Genomic DNA, 22,711 nt, shown 5'->3' with positions numbered 1-22,711 from the left:
AAAAAAAAAAAAAAAAAAAAAGGACAAGCTTCTGTTCAACATGAATCAACCAGATCTAGTTTGTGTTAACAAATTATTGCCACATGACTAAACTGCAAAATAACTATATCCAAATTTGTTACCCATATGTTTCTTGTATGTTGCTTTTAAAAACTTCCATTTTGTCTACAAAGCATATAGATGAAAAATATTAGTACAGACTCTACAGTTTGGCAGCTGGATGGTCTAATAGCACAGAACTAAAGCACAGAGAAAAAAGGTAAAATTGTATGTTTGAAACTTGAGTCTTCATGGTTGGTTACATCATACTAACTTCTTGTGAGGCTACTTAATTTAAGAATGAAACACTAGGATACTATACCAAAAGCATCTTAAAGATGGCATATAAGGATATATAATTGTGGGGACCTCCCCTTGTTATCCATTAACAACAATTTAGGGAGAAAACAGGATTGGAGAACTCACCGGAATTGAAACCTGACAATAGTCTTCGGGGCCCATTCAGTACAGGAGTACCTATAATGTTCAGAGAAGATATGGATGTAACATTCTAAACTGTATTAAGATTTATGAATAAATTCCAGTAGATGGGTAAAAAAGCATCTTCCCAGCCTCCTTTCATGTACCCTCCTTGTGGGGTGGCATATGTAATTAAGTAAAATATTAATATTAATCCCAAAATTTGCTATGACATTAAGAAGCTGGTAAGATATGGGAGAATGAAACACGACAAGATTCCTGTTAATTATGAACTGTTTTACCGTAATCAATCACTTTTAATTGACATCACTAGTTAAGAGCTTGACCTTTAACTATCCCATTTGTTAGCACTGGTAGTGCTGTGCTTCATGTAAGCCAGATAGTACTATTTGATTTTATTCTGTCCACAGTATTGCCACTTCTAAGGCCTTTAAGAATGAAGTGGCCTGTAATAATTGTCAGCTTTAATCTGTGGGCAGACATTTACATATCCTTCTCAAAAAGGAGAAAAACCAGTGGTTACACACTAAAGAATGTAACCTTTCAAGTTAACAGGGGGGAAAAAGCTAATTTGTCTTATTAGTATGACCTAAGGACCACATAACTGACAGTAACCTTTAGTGTAAAAACTAAGTAAGTGGAACTATTACTGATAACTCTTGCATGGTAGAGACTTAAAAATAAAGAATTTTAGAGTAGGTTTATTGGTTTTCAAGAACACTGTTACTTGGTCCAATTTGCAAAGATAAAAATAAAGAATTAAAAGGCTCAACTCATCTGGCTGTGCATAGGAAGTATCGAGATCTCCATGTGAGACCTTACAAGCATACGCTTCAGTAAGTAGGAGGCAACACAATTTGCATTGTATCTTAACTACTGTACATTAGTCTGATGCAGTGTCTGATGCAGTTCAATTTTAACTCTAAGCCACATGATAGGAACTTTGTGAGTAGTCAGTGAATACCTGTGACAAGGTGTCAGATTCTAGAACCTTTCATGAAGATTCATTTCTATACTTTTAAACGTGTAGACAACCAACTAGATATGTCCTTTTAATTCTAATTTAATTCTAATAATTTAACTCTAATTCAGCATTAAAATGGGTTTGGGTATCTGAGACAGGGAGGTAAGGGGGCAGAGCTGTTATCTAAGAAACAAAAACTCCAAGAAGGGGCTAAATTTGGGCCTCATCTTGTATGTATACTCCAAGTAAGCATTATTCAAATCCTGCTTAAAAACATTTGTTTTTATAAATACAAATTTAAATGTAGATAAACAAGTGACATTACAGGCCCTTGAATCTTTTTTCCAGAAAATGAAAGGTTAGTATTTCACTCTGATGACAAAGAAAGTAAATTAGGGATTTTTGTATTGGGGACAGATTTGTGAAATCCATCTCCACTTTCAAAGTTTCAGCTACAGCTGAAGCTCTGCTAGAACTGGCAATCTTGAGCATTTCAAAATTGAACAGCAGAGCTCTCACTAAAGAAAGGGAAGACTGCAAAGTGTAAATGAGAAAGACTTTACCCAATGGCTGGTTGCCTCTTGGCTCACTGGTTTTCCTTGCTGGAAGAAATGGTCCAGCTGATTTTGGTATACATTGGTTCAGTGAACCAGACTTGTTCTTTGTTCCTAAAAAACCAAAGACTTAGATTAGGTTTTTAAATTTAAAACTAGATCCGTGATAAGAACTTGTCCAATTTAAGAAAATAACTTAAGGTTACTGATCATTTAAAACCCTGAACTTTTTTTTTAAAGAATCAACATATAGTTAAAGAGGAAATTGATTCTGAACTATAGTCTCCATTAGAAAGATTTCTAAAATGGCAGAACAATGACTTAGATGAATAAAAACTACTTTAAGTCAATTTTCTTTATTGAAAATTGAGAATGGAAAAAATAAGATACTTTTAATAGTTTTAAGTTAATAAGGAGGGTTAGTAAACACATTTTCAGATGTATTCCAAAATTAAATTTACCTTATTACATCTAAATATAGAAGTGGCAACAAACAGCAGCAAAGTACCACCACCTCAAAGCCTCTGCCTTTCATACTTAAAGTTACAAGTTATTTTATAGCTTGTCATCCTCTCAAAGCATTAATCACTTCTGTTAGTTATTCAGTGTTTTAAATTCAATTTTTTCTGTTGTGGTTTTCATTAAACTATCTCAAATTCCTACTTTTCACTGAAATACAATAATGTGCAACAACACCACTCCTGACTTAAGACATGTCAGAGTTCAGTAACCTGTTAGCCCAAAATGTGCTTGACAGAAGCATTTTAGCAGTAAGTATTTTGGAGAAAGCTTTTCAGCCATCTCCTATTATGCCACTTCATTTTGGCCAGTGAATGAAGCTGCTACTCCATTCAGACCATGTATGACAGTAGTTCATATGCTGTATTGTACAAAAAGATTTAAGAAAAACCTGCACCTGGTCAGTTGCATTTTATGGTTATGAACAGCATTATTAAGCTTATCAACTGATGGAGAAATCCTACATACACTCACTTAAGAATGTGTCTGTGCTGCAGCTAAAAGGTGAGATTCCTAGATCTGGTAGACTCACGCTCTAGGTCGACTTGAGCTAGAGCACTAAAATCAAAGTGTAGCTGCAGCACCACGGGCTGTTACCCCAAATACATACTTAGAATTTCTGATGGGTTGTATTCTCGTGGCTAGCCCAAGCCGCCCTGGCCACACTGCTATTTTTAGTACCCTAGCTCAAAGAGAGCTAGAATGTGGGTCTCTAAGGGAGCTGGGAATTACACCTCCCAGCTCCAATATAGATACTGCGTAAGTGGAGAGGAACCAGAATGAAATGTTTAACAAGAAACGGGAGACGGTGTTTAAAATAAACTACTTGCAGCAGCAGAGATTATAGCACAAGTACCCAATCTCTGGCAAAAGCAAAAGCAGAGCTCTGATTTCTCCTTAGCCGGTAAGAGGAATTAGAAACGAGGGCAGTAGAAGGAGCTAATGTCTGGTTGAGGAGTTTCTGGGCTCCTGTTGGAAGGTGGGGCAGTAACATTGATTAGGGCAGGCTATGTATCTCAGCCACTAGTACCCTACTCAATGACTGCACATTCTCTCCATGGTCCCCTCACCCTTGGAAGGGTGAGATGAGGACTACCTTTCCTCAAGCTCCCTCTCCTCTGTGGGTGGAAAAGGGTGGGGTCAAGGTAAAGTTATATAATATATGACAACAGATTTTGCATTAAGAAGTCTCTTGTAATGTTAACATCATGCAAGTAGAGTCCGAATGAACTCTCCCCTGACATCTAGCAGTGAGCTGTGGAAAAGGACTTCAGGAGCTGATCTCATTTGCATGGGCACACCCGCCTTGCCTAGGTGCTCAGCATGATGGGATTGCTTGCCCAAATGGTCACTTTTGGCTGGTGTGGGATCCCCAGTCTCCTTGTTATTGGGGCAGGAGTAATAAAGCATTGTTATCCTTGCTGTGTGAATCAAGGGAAGCAGAACTGTACTTGGCATTTCCCAATTGAGGGACTCATCCTCAACTAAACGGCAGTTGCTAGGCAGGGGACCTGGATTCCAAAGCCCATGAGTTGAGAGAGGGTGGGGATAGGTACTTGTACCTGATGGTATGAGCCTTGCCTAAAGGCCCCAGACATCATTTGACCCTTTCTTTCTCCACTGTGTAATAACAGAGCTGATTTAGACTCAATTGAGAGTCTTGTTACAGGCAGCAGAGCTGAAATCATTGATACCTAGATCTAAGTATTAGACCTGCTTTGGGACAGTGTCTCTGATGCAAGAGACTACCCAGTGTGCACCAGCAGTTAGGATTCCCCACTGAGAGAGGAAATCACAGAGCTGTGTTAAGAGGGGGGGCCCTGAAGACATCTTGATGCAGCCAGCAGGGCAGCTGGTGGAGAGTGCCAGAGCAGAGCCCCACGAAGAGGGGTGGTGAGTGAGTGCCCAAGCAGGGGGGCAAGTAAGGTGCCTCCTCTCCTCTCCCCCCCCGCCCCACCACCCAGGGTGGGAGGTGAACTCTGCAGATGCACCTCTGAACTCTGGATCTGCACTGTCTAAGGACAGCAACTGAGAGTGGGGTGCAGAGAAGGGACGTGCATGTTAAAGGGACCTCTGGGTTACTGGACTTAAGACCCTGAGGGAAAAAGGACACTGCCCAACTTACTTGGTGGTGGGTCTTTTGCGCATGGTTTGTGTTTATAAACCCTGTTTGTGGTGTTGCCCTAAATTAATGCCGCATTATTTCCCTCCTTTTCTTAAAAGTTTTTTGCTACACTCAGACTCTTTGCTTGCGAGGGGAGAAGTATAGCCTCTTAGAGGCGCCTGGGGGTGCGGGGGGGGGGGGGTGGAAAAGGGAGAGGTATATAATTGTTCCAGGTCACTGGGTGGGGGCTCGAGACGGTTTTGTGTTGTATTGGTGAAAAGGAACCCTTAGGTACTGAACCTGGCCCTTGTTACTGCCAACTCTGACTGGCAGGAGGTTACAATCATCTAAAATTAATTTGGGGAGAAGCATTTTAAAAAAAGCTCTAAAATGGCAAGTCAAGGTTTCCTTCCCTATTTTACATTCATACTTATTCTTCATCCTGGTCAAGTCTTAAAAGTAGCATTTTTATGAGTGGGGATGGGAATTCATAGATTCCATAGCCAGAAGTGACCATTGTGATTATCTAGTCTGACCTGTAAAGCATAGGCCATAGAACTTCCCCAAAATAATTCCTAGAGCAGATCTTATATAAAATATCCAATCTTCATTTAAAAATGGTCAGTGATGGAGAATCCACCATGACTCTTGGTAAATTGTTCCAAGGATTTATCACTCTCACTATTAAACATTTACGCCTTATTGCCAATCTGAGTTTGTCTAGCTTGGGGAGCAGTAGGGATATACCCCTGCCCTGTCTCAAGCGTTCATGTGAACAGTGTATTGACTGGCTATGGTCTCTTGAGGCCATACTTGGAGTATGTCCACAAAGGCAAAGTAAAACCCACATCTAGACTGTGCCAGTTGACTCAGGCTCGCACTGCGGGGCTGTTTCATTGCTGTGTAGACTTCCAGGCTCAGGTTGGAGCCCAGGCTCTAGGACCCTCCCAGCCACAGGGTCCCAGAGCCTAGAAGTCTACACAACAATGCAAACAGCCCCGTGAGCCCGATCCAGCCACAGGTGTCTCTTTGCTTTGTAGACATACTCTTGTTCTCTTTGTCCACTTGAGGACATGAACTCCTTTTATACATATTTTTTTGCCTTACCCCGCTCTTTCATGTTGTGCTCGGTTACCAGGTAACAAGTCGCGCGAAGATAGCCACCAAGATAGACCATCTACTCCCTTCTATTTTGATTTACTTAGCCATTGGCAAGTGCCCTTTTCCACCTCCATCTCCAACAGATACCAAACAGTAATAGTTCAAACTTAGGCTTAATGCAAAAAAACTTTAAAGGCAAACTCAGCAACATTAAGGCAGAATAATATTGAATGTATGGGTTTTGTTACAGTCATATGTGGCAAGTGTTTGGTATAACTGAGTATGAGATCAGATCACACTTTCTGTTAGAGTCTGATGAAGGTGCTGAGAGTTACTACTTTTCAATATCTGTTGGAAATGGAAGTAGTCTTAAGGTCATTCTGGAGCAAATACATTTATATACAGTATCTAGTGGACCACTTATCTCCCATTTGCAACAGCATAGCAATCCTCTGGCAACTACAGCAGAAGTAATATATTTTTGGCCCTCTTAATGCAACATGAACAGCTGGAAATAAGACACCATCATGTAATCAGCTAGTTTTCCACAAAACTACCAACAAGTGTTTCTTGGACCACTGCTTTGGGCAACAGTAATGTAAAACAATGTAAGCTGGTGAAGAATTACTTTAGTTTCATTATGTACAAAAAGATCCAGATACCTTTTGGAGTGGATTTTAAGGAGTACACTCTAGGTCTGGGCACTGGCTTCAAAGAGATGGATCCAGAAATGCCATTTTGACAGGTAGCTTTTGAAGGCCATTCTCCATTCTTGACGATGATTGTGGCACTTGTAGCTATTGCAAAAATCATGTATAGAGAGAGAGTTAGAGAATTAGCCTACCACATTTAGCTACATGTTTTATAAAAACGAAGTCTCTTGGGTAAGTTACTGATGGTCCTATTTCCTATAGCTTTAATTAGTAACATTTTATAATATAATCACAAATAGCTGAGTATAGGCTTCTGTATTTCCATCTTATCCACATGGATAAATTGGCACAAAGCTTTGTCTGATATTCACCAAGACTAATCTCATTGTATGCATTTCAAAGTCCAAGTTTTGCAGCTTTGGTTTGTTCACACAGTCCAAGTCAGGCATGTGCAAAAAATGCATATGCCCTTTAGACATTTGAGCCCATAATTCAGACTAAAGAGTTATAGTTGTCTGATTATACTCCTGAGAATTTCATAGTATATCAAAGTATTACTCAAAAATAATTTTGCTGTTATATATTAAACTTCCACCAGTGAGACACCCCCAAATTGTTCTATATACAGTAATATAAGATGTAAAATAGCCCCACCAAGTTACTGAACAGCATCATGCAAGTCAAGCCAAGGTGAAAGCAGACTGGTTTATATTTCTATGGTTCAAGGTGAATTGCTGAGATCAGCATCTTACTGCTGAAATACTACACCTTGCTTTATTTTCTTTGCATGCAATTACTCCTATACAAGGAAAAAATAGCACTTGGAATTCATACTTGCAAGCCTTACGATTTACACACTCGTGTTCTCAATCTTTATTTACATCATAATACAATTTACCATGTGCACACTACACAATTGCTAAAAAAAGGTCAGGGTGCTGCAATTCTAATTTTGCAATCCTCAACCACATTTACTAGTGCAAATAATTCACTCACATGCAAATTATACTTTTCTTTATTATACACAATTACATTATGCCAAAATTTCACAAACACAGAGTTTCCTTAGAAGATAGAAGAGAGTCATAAAACTGAAGTGCTAATTAGACTCAAAGGCAGCATATTACTATCATAAGAAACTTAACCCTCTAGGAGAATCATAACAAAGGACTGATCAGGCAGCAACAGGAAGGTTATATTTTGTGAATTTTTACAGAAAAATATCAACTAAACATCTTAAATATCAAGCTAAACAGTTTGTCAGTTTAATGTCAAACAAGACTATATTATCCTAGGTTTTACATTACACTACGTTTACTGAAGAAGTATCCCATCTTGACCTTTGAATGTCCCAGTAATCTGATAGTGATGAATTTTAGATTTTGCCAATTATGATTTTATTTTGATGTCATTGTCTAATAAGCTAACTATCACATAAGGACAAGAATAAATACTCTGTATACCTCTAGAAAAAAAAGTAAAAATTTACTGATTCTCTCTACAAGATGGTTCAAATGTCAGCAAAAAAATGCACTGCACAGAAAATATTAATCACATGTAATCCAAATATGATTACAATCACAAAAACATTGAAGTCAAGATTTAGTTTGAACATTTTCTGTAAATTTATTAATTTAAATTAAGAAAAGCATTTTCTTTGGGAAAACAGCAAATTAAAGCATTTAATTTGATAGATTTTACCAACTAACAAGAAACCAAACATGCTTTTATTTAAAAAAGACTAACAACCTACTTCTTTTCCCAGTAAACGTGGCTAACAAAGGAATAATAAAAAAGCTGTAAGATCCCACTACCAGCAAAGTCAATAAGGTAATATCATAGTGGCTTCCTGAATCAGTCGGTGGTGCTAGTGTAGAATTGATGAAAATATGAGGAGAAAAATCAGTTTCTGTACAACTGCGGAGTCCTCCTGGTATAGTCATTTAAAAAGAATCAAAGCAAGCTTAAAGCCAGAAAGACTGCAGCCATGTTCACCCTCTCATATTCCTCATGCTTGCTCTTAGTGAATTAGAGTGGAAAGAATTGTAAGCTTCAAGGCAGAGGACAAAAACAAATTAAACCAGCTAGCAAATCACACTAAGAAAGAGTCATCGGTTTGGATGCTTAATCTGAAAGGAATACATCTCTTTGTTATGAAGCGATGAACCTTTCTTTGTTAGTAGAGAGAGAGCACAAAGCGTTTACAACCTCCTTAGAAATTTCAGTCATGGTACTAAAATTGAACAGCAAAAGTCAACATGGCTGTCAGGGCAACAGAACCAAATCTGATTATAGAAGAAATGTGTTGCAAATTTTAATACAAAAAATACATATTCCTTTCAGCCCATGGTAGGTTTTTATTTTCAGGAGAAAAGAAAAATTGCAGGAACAAACAGGACAACTCAGTGATAAAGAAATGTGTACTATGGATCATCATCAATTCAGAAACATTTTTTTTTTAATAAAGTAATTTAGCATAAAGGAACTTCCTTCCCCAACCCCAAAGACAAAATAGGACAATGTAATAGTAAGAGGATATTTGAATTTAAATTTAAATAGCTTTAATGTTAGAATCACTTTCCCCATCAATGGGTTAATTTATGTTGCTTTTTGCATGTTTTTCATTCCCTAACATTCCTGCAACTGATATACAGGAGTTTTCATTCATTTATCCACTGTTTAAGGCCATAAACAATATGTAATTTAGACTGATCATCATTTTATCAGGAATTCATTGTTTTTACATTTAAATTGTACACCCAAATGTTTAAATTGTACACGATGATGTTTACTTTAGTTTAATCATTTGAAACTGTATATTTCAGAACATTCAAACAAGAAAGCAATTAAATGTTAAAGTCTCATCTATATAGTACATTTCTTTAAGAACACACCAGAATAACATATGAATTATAGTTCATCAAAAAATGGGTACAAAGGGGCTGTTATTGCACTGTTCTCAGTGTTACCACAAACATCCAATTCACAATGCTCAAACTTTCTGAACTTATTACACCATATACAAAAAGCCCTTTCAAGGAAAGCATCGTGCTCAGTAATGCCAGGAAGTTTTGGAATGCACCGAGAGTGTGTAGAAAGTTTTTTAAATTAAAAGAAGTTCATTTTTGCTAAGTCAGGCACCAAGTCTCAAGACCCTTCAACTGAGAAGACTACAGGATGTGCCTCTTAGGATGAAAGATGTGTAAAAAGGCAACATTCCTAAGGGCCAAAACTAGTAATCCTTAGCTAGGCAATAATCCCATTCAAATAAATTTTTCCCAGCTAAGGACTGAAGGATTTGGTCCTGGAGAACAATAGTTAACAGCAGAGAACTCTGACAAAGATACTTACAATTATTACTGCAAGTACTTTGCTCACTCTGGGTACTGATTGAAGAGATGCTAGCAGTTCTCCGAATGGGCACTTTTGATTTAATTAGTGATTTGCCAGAACTGGTCCAAGATGCTAGAGATGTTTTCACAGAGGCAGGCTTCCCTCTGGAAGAAGTTTCCACTCCTGTTAATTTAAGGGAGAGAAAGATAGAACTTTAAAGAGACGCTGATAGCTGAAGCCTAATGCATGCTGATTTTCAGATGAGACACAAATAGCACCAATATGCAATTTCTTTTGGAAAGTAAATTGAGCCATATGAAAGCAGAACGAGCACAAGCCATGAACAAGAGCAGCAAGTTCTACTATACTTGGAATGATAGCTCAAAAGACTTCTGGGTCTGCAAGATTGGATAAATCGTATTCTCAGAACTTTGTTGCCATTCAGTTATACTGGCACAAAGATGTTTTTGCATAAAATTTACCATGTCCTGTCAATTGTAAACACTTCTGTAAACAGAAGTGACAAAAGTGAAAAGTATTAAATATAACCTATTTGAGATAGAATGGAGGTATTATTGTCACTTTCAGATGACATTTACTGTAGTATTAATTAACAGGACAACTTTACTATTTAAGCCAGAGCATCTGCAATTGAATATATGTTTAGCTAAATGGACTTCCAGCTCCATTCCAGGAAAACTGTACTAACATGCATTAGGATTAAAATAAAGGATTATGACCACAGGCGAAGTTATGTATATCAGAATTTTCTTGTTCCCAGAATTCCAATTGAAAAAAATGGTATATTAAACTATCACTGGATTGTCCTTTGCCAGCTCTGATTAATGCCACTTTACATCTGATTTCAGGTGCTGAGCTTTCCAAAACCCCTTTTAAGTAACAGGACAAGTAAGGTAACCTCTTTATATGTAAACAAAGAACAAGAGTGGGAAGATTAAATGCTATTTTAGAAGAAGTAGAGAGATACAGGCATCTGGATATTATGATCACTAAAGTTTTGCCTGATTTCCCTTTCTTCGGGTGTAATCTCTTCTTAGGCATGTTTTGTTTTGGGCAGAACATGCAGTGTTAAAATATAGCACATCAGTTTCACCAAGAAAAAAGGACTTCCCCCCCACCCCCCTTCTCCCTATCCACTTGCCATGACCACATAATTCAGATTAATACCATGTTTGAGACCTAGTTGCAATATGATTAAACCAGGTATTTAAGATACTCCAGTTTATGCCATATTAGTTTTCATATAGGTATGTCAATAGTCCCCTCTCACTCTTGGGCATGAGGGATTAAGTGACATCTTTGTAAAGACGTAAGATTTGTATGAAGATCATAAAAGCTTTAGGCTGTCTTACAAAGTAGGACACTACATGGAGATTTAGGAAGGAAGAAGCTTCATGAATGAATATGCATCTCGTCATAAATGAATATACTTCTCAACACCAGATGGTGCTGCAAGATTATGTCCATAAAATTTCAAGCTCAAAAGACTAACAATTCACTGAGTTTTGTTCATAGGCAATGCTGGCCTGTTTAATACTAAAAATTAAGGGTAGGTAAAGTAATGTATTGGTTTACTATTAACTACACAAAAGAGCAGTTATAAATGCATGTTCCACTTATATATGCAAGTTACAAATGTGTAGCAGGACCTCATTAAGTCATCCTGATAATTAAGATTCATTTCAAAATTCAGTAATCTGCAAATTAGATGAGTGACATTACAGGCGTACCAGAAAAGAAACACTTTACCAAGTGCTATTTTACTACTTATTTTGACATGTTAAGTGTACATTTTGTAACTTAAGAATAACTGATCTGAGTAAGATGTCACTACGTCACTCTAGTTTTAAATCTGAGACCTGATAAAGAGCCAGGTTTCTGTGATTTTCTGGTTTGCAAGTTATTGCAGTAAGGTAATGAAGTACTTAAGAATGGATTCTAAATGTTTCTATGATTTCTTGAGTGTTTGGATCTTTTGTGGGAGTTTGCATGATGCCAGAAACCACTATCTGGTAGAAATTGTGAGTGGTGTAGATTAAAACAAATGAAGCTAAACAGCTCCCAAACTGAGAAAATTTAAAGCCACAAAGCAACTGCTACCAACTTTTTTGAATAGTGCCAAGAATAATTTTTACTTTACAGAATGACTTGATCTAATCGATCTAGTAAATGATTTTTTTTTTTAAATACACGACTCCTCTTCCACAGTCTACATTAGACTCTTGGCAAAGTAAGAATATTACAGAACTTCCAGAATCAGGTAGTATAGAAACAGTACAAGCTGAATCTGCAATATTTTCATGTTGGTAAGAATCTGTATTTGTTCAGTTAGCCACCTGTTACACATCTCTATGTACCGAAGATGCCAGGCATTGAGAGGGATGTTGTTGGGTTCATCTTTAAAAGCAAAACGAAAGAGGCCTATTCATTCTTTCCATAAACTTCCACTCCAAAGATCTGGAAGCTGAGTGAGAGAAAGACTTCGAGAAACCCTGCTTGAACAGCACATCCTGAATTTAACATCTGCAAATATCTCCAGACCCCTTCGTTTGTTTTCAAAGCTCAGACAATGGTCTTGAGAATGCAGCTGATTTATGACAAAAGTAATTTTGAGAATTTACATAAAAACATAGCCAGTTCAATGGTGCTGAGTTCCCAGCTTTGGAAACGTCAAGTACGGGTCCTGTTCATAGGTGACCCATGTTCTTTTTCGGTTCCCTAGAGATCAGTGCTCTCTTGGAAAATATTCGTAAAAGTCACTAACGAACACCAAACTGCAGTTTTAGAAAAATTAATTTGGGGAGGAATCTCCAAGTAGCAGTGGCCTGAGGCCACTAAGTAGCTAATTCCAAGAAACAACCAAGTATCACATGTAAGCTGGAAAAAGTTCCTTCCTCTCATTTACAAACTTAAGAGCAGAATGATAAATGCTAAGAAAAAACTGAATAATTACATCTCAAAATATTTCCTGGATTAGTTCCTACACTCTGGAACGTGGTTAATTTGGTTCAAAGCACAAGATGGAGTCATGAGACCTGCCACAGATTTCTACTGGAAACTGATTAAATCACTTAATCTCCAATTCGGTTTTCCAGCTGTAGAATACTTATCTAAACTTCCAGGAGCATTCTGAAGCTACAGTGAACTCTTAGATGGAAGGCAGTATATAAATGCAAAGTATTTCCTCAGCATCATCTTAACTAATTTCTTGCTCAGTATTTTTAGGGCACCCATTTTATTCCTCTCACCTGGAGAATCATCTCAAATTGACATTAACTTATTTGAATTTTCATTAAAATCCTAGAGCTTCCTCGACTACATAATACAAGTGCATTCTTAATTTAATGGCATGGGTTCTTATATGCCCCCTCTCTGTGCTGGTATCAGAAACACCTCCCAGCCATTTATAGTTTATCCTCAGAAGGCCCCTTGTAAAAGTAGAGAGGTACCCCCAAAGGGAACAAATACACTAAAGTTATTTTACCAAAGTTCACAAAGGAAGTCTGTGAAAACTCCCAATTCAATCCAAATCTCCCATGCTTAAAAATATAACCATTTCAATTCCTCCATGTTACTACAATTGTTTGTTTTATTTTAACAGCACCCCATTTATGTGCTGAAGCTTCCCAATACTGGTAAGACAGGATCCTTGCACCGAGAAGCTAGACCAATTTCAGATATGACATAAGACTGGGGAACAAAAAGGAGGAGCCTCATTAAGATTATACAGTTAATTAGCAAAATCTAGTGCATGCATGAGGGAACAGCTTTTTTTTTTTTAAAGTGAAATTTTAAAAATTATATAGAATTAAGTAGAAGGCTTAATTGACACGTTTCTTGTAGGCATAATGAAGTGGAACGTCAAGAGATATTTAAAAAGGATAGTAGTGGCTTTACAAACCAGATCAGAAAAAGGGTGCTCCTTAGATGGGGAACAGTGCAGAAGAGAGTCCCAAGGCTACTGAGAGAGAAACAGGCAGATATGACATATACGCTAGTATCGCTGGAAGAACAGCATGGCCAGTTAGAAGACACTAGGCCAGATAAGAATAAGCAGTGTTATAAAGAATAAAAGCAGTCACCCGTTCTGTCAGTGTAATAAGCCTCAATCAATTATTTATTCTAGTTACTGTCATGTAGAGTGAGAAGTACTGCATTCCTCATCCCTGGAGTAATGAGTGGGCTTCTGCTTAGAACTTAAAGTAAATAAATAAATAAAAGTATGTATTAACTACATAGTGTCAAGTAGGCTAAAAGTACCTCTTGTACCAGAATGAAAACATTTATAGAATGATGTTAATTTATCAGGACTTGCTAAGCTCAAACTTCATGACCTAAACCAAAAAGTCAACCTCATCTGTGAATCTTGAGCAGATCATCATGGGCTAAAATAACTTTAAAAGCTTCTTGATGCTGGCATTTGAACTTCCTGTGCTACAGAAGTCATACTGGGAAAATATGCTTGAGACCTCCCTCCCCAAAAAAAATCAAGTTGTCAGAAGTTAGATTGTCTCTCACCAGATCTATGCCTCCATCCTCCCCATATCAAATCTCAATTTAACATTTCCTCTGTAAAAACTATACAATCCCAGCCCTCATCAAAAGTGATCGTGAAGAAAGATACTCGGTACCCACATAGGAAGTGTGTTTATAATTCTGCTTTTCATACTTAACTGTCAACTGAACACTAGGATTAAAGGTAGATTCCAATTTTGAGGGTAAAGCATCATTTATCAAAGCCATCTTTAAATATTTCAGGTTTAGGACTGATTGAAAAGCTTCCACAATTCAAGGAGCTTTGTGACATACACGGAATATAAGCCTTGTGGCTTTTCCCAGCTGGAAATTTAGGTAGATTAAAGTGCACAAAGGAAGATTGTTGGAAATGTTTCTCTTAGAGCTGCAGAGAAAAACTTAACATGAAAAAGAACCAGTTTTGAATCTTGATAGTTTTACACTTCTAAGATTCGGGTCAGGATTCCTGGATTTTTTTTTTTTTTTTTTTAAACTCAAGTGAAAAAAAGTAGTTGTCCCTATCCTGGAAGGGTTAAAACTTGTTCAATGATTTTAAGGGGATATTTTGAATTTTAGAGACATGACAAAATGTATCTAGTTTTAATCTGTAGGAGAAGGCAGTTTTGGCCATTTTAAGATAAATGCAGTCCTTGACTGTGTTTTCTAATATGAGACATTTTCAGCAGATGGCAAGGGTATTAAGTAAATCATAGGAAAAGATGCACAAAGAAATTTTTCCCAGCAGACTCATCTTTAAACATTTTTGTAATTGTGTGTAGTTGCTCTGATAAACACTATAAAAATAGGGGCAGGATTAATACATTTCAGAAAGCTATCTGAGCGTTCCAAGGATTGTTCTACTAAGTCTACAAGTAGACTGTGCTACAGTCTAGCTCAGCTAGCATTCAGAAATGTATTAATCCTGCCTCTGTTTTTATAGTGCTTATCAGAGCAACTACGCACAAGGAATAGATGAGGTGCTACACATACTTTTAAGTCCCACTACCAATTAAGTTTTACCATTTATTTTTCAAAATATTTCTCTTCCATTTGTGGGTTTAACAGAGTACAGTGGCAAACTATCGAGGGAAAAGAATTAAACTATCAATTCACAAACATCTGTCAAATATACAAAATGAGTAAAATAAAAATATGGACAAGTTTTTGTTATGATAGTCTTGGGTATTACTAATAATAGTGTTGAGAGTTCTTAGACAAGTGAGTTAGGTTGTTGCTGTCCCTTTAAGTACTTCTCTTTACATAGGGCTCTGGTTCTCAACCCCTGGCGGTACGCAGGGTCTTCCAGGGGTACATCAACTTATCTAGATACTTGCCTAGTTACAACAGACTACATAAAAAGCACTAGCGAAATCAGTACAAACTAAAATTTCATATGACTTGTTTATAGTGCTCTATGTTCTATATACTAAAATGTAAGTACAATATTTATATTGCAATTTATTTTATAACATGGTAAAAATGAGAAAGTAAGCAATTTTTCAGTCAGTGTGCTGTGAGACTTTTGTATTTTTATGTCTGATTTCATAAGCAAGTAATTTTTAAATGAAGTGAAACTTGGGGTATGCGAGACAAATCAAACTCCTGAAAGAGGTACAGTAGTCTGGAATGGTTGAGACACTCTGATTGGGGGGATAACATGACTCAAGGCAAAACCCCATTCCATATGTGAGACGGCATTCTAGAATATTAGTTCATTTATCCACGAGTCATTATGAAAGTGCTCCTCCTTGACACCGATTTAGGATCCAGTAGCAGCTCATACCAAAAATATGGTGGAGCTGTAAGCAGCAGCTTGTGTATACACAAACACCCCTCCCCCTACAAGTTAATATTTTCAAAATAAAACTAGTGCACGCTCATGAGTGTTACACAGCAATATTTTGGTAAGCAAGAAGAAAACAGTTTCACTATTCCCTGTCCATCACCTCCCTTCCAGAATGAACAAGTGGGACAGAGCACGAGAACAGAATTGTCGTCTCTGCTGCCCCCTTACTGTTCAGTTCCAACCTCATCCTTTATTCCAGAATCTCTTACCATTTTCCTCTATGCTCCACAGCACCAACTCATTCACAACTTCAAGTGACAGTTACTCTCCGCCCAGAACCTTCCAAACCCCTTCAGTTCCCTCCAAGTCAACCCCCACCTGAACAGAAACACGCTGTCCGCCACCCAACCATCCAAGGTGGGGCTCCTTATTTAACCACTTCATAGCTCAGAAATATGCCCCTTGCTCTGAACCATCATTCACAGGCTCAGAACACTGCTTCCCATGCAACCCTCCAGACTTTCCACTTTTCCCCAAAATGCATCAGCAGGCTTGGAGCCACCCCACTGACACAGCTGTACTGGGCCCAGACAGAGGCAGAATTGTGCCAACAACCCTATGCTTTGCCATTGTGGGGCTGAACTGAAATAGTCCCACAGAGGATTGCATTCCCTACTTTTGTTCCTCTTCCCCCTGCTGCCTGCAGTCTGTGCTGCAGGGCCAGAAGTCCCCTGGTATACTCCTGAGGGAATTCTGCACCAAAAAAATAAAAATTCTTCCCACAACATTTTAAAATTCTGCAATTTTATTTGTCAGATAAAGGTGGAGGCTCCAGCATGGCAGTGGGGAGCATGGGCCACTGGCTGCATGGAGGTGGGAGATCACGCTACAGTGCCTGCCCAAGATATGGACTCAGCAGTCAGGCTGCACCAGACCCTGACACTGCAAGGGCAGTGCTGGGCCTGCCCCTTCACACAGGGCCTGCTCCAGGGTTTTGGCTGCCCCAAGCAGCGCAAAAAAAAAAAAAAAGCCATGATCGCGATCTGCGGCGGCAATTTGGCGGAAGGTCCTTCGCTCCGAGCGGGAGTGAGGGACCGTCTGCCAAATTGCCGCCGAATAGCTGGACCTGCCGCCCCTCTCCGGAGTGGCCGCCCCAAGCACCTGCTTGCCAAGCTGGTGCCTGGAGCCGGCCATGCCTTCACACCAGGTGTGGGTGGGCAGGCTCAGCCCAACAGGATCCAAGTGTGGGTTGAGAGTGTGGGACAATCTGGGTGTGGGCGGCTCAGTGCAGGGATCTGGGTGCAGTGTGGGGGATCTGGGTGCAGGGGCTTGTTGGGGGGTTCTGAATGCAGGAGTAATAACTCTGCAGTGGGTCTAGGTGCAGCTGAGTGGGGTGGAGGGAAGTGAGGCGAGGCTCAGCAGGAGGGTCTGGGGGAGGGGCAGATGTACAGAGATTGGGTGAACAGTGGAGCAGCTCCCCATACAGTGACCCCTCCCCCTGCAGCTGAGGCGCAATGGGAGCAGGAAGCAGGGGAAGGTGCAGAGCTTCCTGCAGCCAGGGAAGATTTCTGGGGGTGGATCTGACCTAGCCTGGCTGCTCCATGCAGGGGAAGATGAAGTCCCATCCTCTCCAACCCCCAGCCAAGCCAGGACTAGGAGCTGAGCCCAGCATAGGGTAGGAGCTATAGGCCAGGGTGTCCACAGCACTGTGTCCCTCTCCTTCCCCCGGGGTTATTTACCTCTCTACCGGCTGCTCCAGGCACCCAGAAACACTGCTGGGGAGGGTTGCATGACCACTCTTGTGGCTTCCCTTTGCTTCCCAATCAGAAAGATATCTGCAGGAGACATGAATTCTGCACCTGCGCAGTGGCGCCGAATTCCTCAAGAAGTACTGGTAGCAGCCAGGTGTGCTTCAGCCTCCAGGAGGCTGGCTGCAGCTCCACCAGTAGCAACATGTGTTACTGTAGCAAGGCCTGCCCATTCCACTTCTGCCAATAAGCAATCATAGGACCTTCATATTCGGTTTCCATGCTTTTGTCCCGGTCATCTCACCCAATTTAAGCTTTGGCCTCCATACCATGATCCTGCACAATCTTTGCTGCAGGGATAGGAAGGCTTCTGAGTATCAGCAGCGCTACATTACAGCCTGATGCTGTTCAGGTTTTTGCAGTGCCTCTGGGCAAGTTCCACAGCTACGAGATTTGAATAAATCAATGCTGTGACAACAAGTAGAACCAGCAATCAGTCCACTGATGCACAGATGTGAGTTAATTAAAAGTCAACATTTACCTGCAAATATCATATGATAAATAGAACATCGCACTTGATTTTTATCAAGAATAGACAAAAACCACCTCACATAACACTGTTGGAAAGCACTGGCTTTGTAATGGCAAGCACTGTAGGGAGACAAAGCGATTAATGGTATACAAGGAAAGCAGAATAAAGCCAGATCCTGTTGTGGACAACAATAGGAAAAAGCACATCTATACACAACATCTGTCTTAAGGATTTTCACTCCTCTCTACACATCCCACCCCCTTTCCAACCATCCCCTTCCCATGGGTGGTTGGGGGGAGAAAACACCCCTCCAATCAAGAGATCCTACTTCGAAGCAAATCTAATTGCCAAGCTTCTTTGCATTATGAAAACTTTATAAAAAAAATTTCTTTAAGTCAAAAGACCCATCCCAAATTCTCAAAGTTAGCAGCATGAGTAGCTGGCTAGTTTTTAGGAACATTTTGTTCATCAATAGGATTGAAGCCTGCAGGTAGCATGTAATGTTGTGTACTTGCTTAGATATATTATGGATACAAATTGTCAAATTTCTGTTTCATTACACTACATGGTCATGACTTGCATGAGGAAAAGCATTCACTTCTGCAGAATACATAGTCTCTCCCCTTATAATTAGTTCAGGAAGAGAAAAAAGGTTATTAGTTTGGTCTTCTCAGAGAAAATATTCAACAAAATTCAAGGCTAATGAGTATGGTTGAGGAATGGTACGAGAATATCCCAGCAAGTCTTTACAAGTTATGATCTAGTACCAAGAAATTGCCCTGCAGGAACTGGAACACACCTCACTCCAAGAGGAAAGTTTTCTCATGGGTGTAGATATATTTCAGACAATACTGATATTTGGACTGTTAAAGCCAGTCTCTGCAAGCATTGTTACAACATTCATCCTGCTTCAGGTGCAATGCATTAAAAACAAGAGTGTGCCTTGAAACCAAAAGGACTGGATATGCTGAACGCCATAGTGCAGTTTGTTGTGACTGCCAAAAATGAAACTGCATAGATCGCAGAACGTTCCCCTTAAGAAGCTGTATGTCTAGATGTATTTTTATTTATTTATTCCTTCATTCTAAAAGTTCTGTTGCTAAGGTTAGGGGTCAGGTTTATCCCACTCCCCTGCATTAAAACCAGGCCTCAAGAGTACTTGGCAAGAAGAAAGGAAGTCTAATCTACCAAATTAATACCAGGCACAGCTCCATGGAGTAACCTAATTTAGCTTTAAGACAATTTGAGACATATGACAAAGAAAGCAAATTTTACCACTCATTAACTTTTACCTGTGTTTCTCTTGCTAACAGTGAACTGTCTATTCTAATTGAACCTACCATCTGCAGATCTTACAGGGACTCTGGATAACCATAGTAGTTATCCATTAACACATGAGAGCAGAGAGAAAATGTCTGGTTTGGATACACAATGAAAACTCCTCTAGTTTGTCACTGGGCCTGTCAAATACAGCATCTTCTGTAATATACACAGCCAGTGAGATTTCTCCTTCCAACTGCAGGTTTAATACTAATGACTGGTTGCACTCCATCACCTACATTATGCTGAGGTCAGGCTGAAGGATCAAAATGTTTCTTTCTAGCCATAAAGTGATTTCCTGACCATTCTGTGTCCAAATGATGCATTGGCTGATGCAGAGGTTCGGGGCAGTCCTTTGTTTGTGCACAGACAGAGCTCCAGAGAGCTGCCCAGCAAAGCATGTCTATGTAGGGTTGACCAAGAAGTGATCATTAGTCTGAGGGAACAGGTTCGGCTGGACTGGTAAAGGTGACTTACCAACGTATTGAAAAGAAATAAAGCTTCAGGAGGAATGAATGATCAGGAGGCTTTAAGTCCCTTGCAAGGGCACTCAAAGGACAAAAATTGTCACCTGAACACTTGACACAGAGTTAGGCAAAGAACCCTCCAGATACAGAGGAAGATACTCTGTGCCTTGCGCTAGGGCAGAATTTAGGAAGAGAAATAACTTGATTAGATATGGAAAGAGGAAGTCCTGCTGATGTGAAAACTATAACAGGTACGGAGAACTGAAAAGATATAGCAGAGGAGGGGGCCATGAGTTACCCCACTATCCAGAATGAGGTGACTGCTTCAAGTAACATCACTCACAAGGAAAGCATACTGGAGGGCACCAAAGAGAAGAGTGCAAAGTCTGAGATTGGCTAGGTTCTTAAAGGCTATAACCTAAGTGGGATGAGCCCCCCTACACTTGGCACTCCTAGTGGACTTCAAGAGTTGATGGCTGTCCCAAACAGGAGCTAGCTGAAAACCCTATTAATGATATCCAGGAGGAACTATATCAGAACATATAGCCTTTGAGTGCCTCACAAGTTCTACACCATTCCACAGGAACAACCCAAGTTCTACAGTCAAATATGTTGGTGTTTATGGGAATTCGGTAGAGTACAGAGGACTCCACTGAAAACAGTTGATGAAACTCCTTCCATAAGCCCGTCCATAAAACAGAGCACCACTGGTTTGGGATAAAGATGGATCTTTAAAGAAGGAGGTTCTACCTCTCAAAAAAGAAGCAAGCGAAAGTTGCAGGATCTGCCCATTGCAACGCATAATCTGGCATTGATCCTTCTGCTTTTGGATTGTCCACATCAGATTTTTAGCAGGAGAGCACGTGCAAGCATTTGGGGTGGGGGTGTTGCATATATGTGTGAACCCTCTCTGCTAGGCTTCTGAATACAGCCTGAAAACATGCTTTCAGATCAGAGTACCTGGGAAGTATGTTAGCTTTTTTAATACTTAGCAAAGCCTTGCATAGTACTAAATAATGAGGCAGAACTAATAATAATAATAAACACACACACATACACAGAGGTAATCTGTAGACATAGTTCTGTTCAGACATTGAACACAAGAGGTAAATTAAACATTGTTTGCTGCAAATGGTTTTCCTGGCTCATCATTTCAGCTTTTTACTGCATGGTTCTTTGAAATAAGATTGGCCTCCATTATTAAAATGGGAAGTATAGGTAAACTTTATAGTAGAGACTGGTTACCTGTCAGCTTTACCAGTTGTGCATAGGGACAATGGAAACTCAGTTGGTTTCAATTCTATTAGACAAGCCATTCTTTGTGGAATAAATGGCATACATTCAGTGATCTAAGACTGCCTTATACTGTTACAGCCTGGTTTCTGTTCTAGTTTTAACTATTGGATCTTTTCTAAATTACTCATTCATGGATAAAGGGAAGTGATAAATTAGTTAAAAAGGAAGTATTACTTGACTTTGAATGAATGACTGGGTCAATATTTCAATTGTCACTTGAAGCTTTCTTGAAATACATTTCTAATAAAGCTGTTTTTAAAAAATATTCACTGTTGTATAGGGAAAGCTATTTGAACAGATGGTAGATTTCATATTAATTTTTCTATTATACCATTAGAGTATGCTGCAGCTGATCAAAGAATCTTACTGTTCTCCTTGGGAAACTATGAAAGGCTGAAAAAAATATTTGCCATAATACTGGGCAAGGGAAGTCAGAAATAAGCTCTATTCACTTGATTTGACTGGTTTTCTCCTTCAAAGGGGCCGTGGAGAAGGATTTTAATCATGCCTCACCACATGTATAATTAAGGGGAGCATTTTGTGCTTTTTTACATCAAATTGGGTGGGAAAAAGTCAAGCAAAATGCAGAACAAGTTTTTCTGGATGAAGAATTGGGTGTATGCTTTTCAAATGATAGTATATTACAAGCTTAGTCATTTATGTTCAAACTACCTTTGTAATTAGTTACATTATCGCAACAAGTAAGATTAACTATGTCACTTAATAGAACATTCAGTTTGAGTCTGAATGGCCAGTAGGCCAACAAATTCGAGCCCCTCATTCCATCAAGTCACCCAGTCCCTTTCCTTGCAAGTGGAGGATTGTACCTGTTAATGTTTTGTTCAGTCTAAGCAATGGGGCTTCTATGAAATCCCTTGAGATGCACATGGGGAGTTGCTGAATGTTATCATGAAGTTTTGTATCTGTGGTATCCTAAGTTGTTCTCTCTGGCTTTCACAACTTTCAAATGATTTCAGTTCTATTTTCACTTAGCACCTATATATATTTAATCTTAATATATTTTCCTCACAGTACTGCCACACCCTCCTTCAGGCATTCTTTACTGGATGAGATTTGAAGACATTTAATTGGAACATGGCTAAATCAGAGATTTATAGTTGGGATAGAAATCAGGTTTAACCCTAAAAATGGTGCCCCTCCAGTGTCATGAAAACTGTGCTTTGAAGCTGGTGAGAGCTAGTTGTAGGTATTGTTTGTTATGGAGTTCCCCATTCTCGTAAAGCCCTAATTGTTAGTGACTAAAGAACCTACAAACTGTTTTCGCCTTTTGAAATGAATTCCTTTTATTATATCATCA

At 39.2% G+C, this 22,711-nt stretch overlaps 1 protein-coding gene across 1 annotated transcript in view; it reads right to left on the bottom strand.

Moving 5' to 3' along the window:
• Positions 1–22,711, bottom strand: part of MTUS1 (microtubule associated scaffold protein 1) — a 198,791-nt gene that overhangs the window by 125,575 nt on the left and 50,505 nt on the right. Inside the window, exons 4-7 of the mRNA XM_026647908.2 lie at positions 9,727–9,891; positions 6,385–6,519; positions 2,008–2,112; positions 466–516 (exon numbers count right to left, since the gene is read on the bottom strand). Of these exons, the coding sequence (XP_026503693.1) occupies positions 466–516; positions 2,008–2,112; positions 6,385–6,519; positions 9,727–9,891 (456 nt within the window). The remainder of the gene's footprint in view (positions 1–465; positions 517–2,007; positions 2,113–6,384; positions 6,520–9,726; positions 9,892–22,711) is intronic.

Source organism: Terrapene carolina, unplaced genomic scaffold (genome assembly GCF_002925995.2).
Source record: "Terrapene carolina triunguis isolate 2854851 unplaced genomic scaffold, T_m_triunguis-2.0 Scaffold66, whole genome shotgun sequence".
Taxonomy (NCBI): Eukaryota; Metazoa; Chordata; order Testudines; family Emydidae; genus Terrapene; species Terrapene triunguis.
This window is presented reverse-complemented; position numbering and strand designations above follow the sequence as displayed.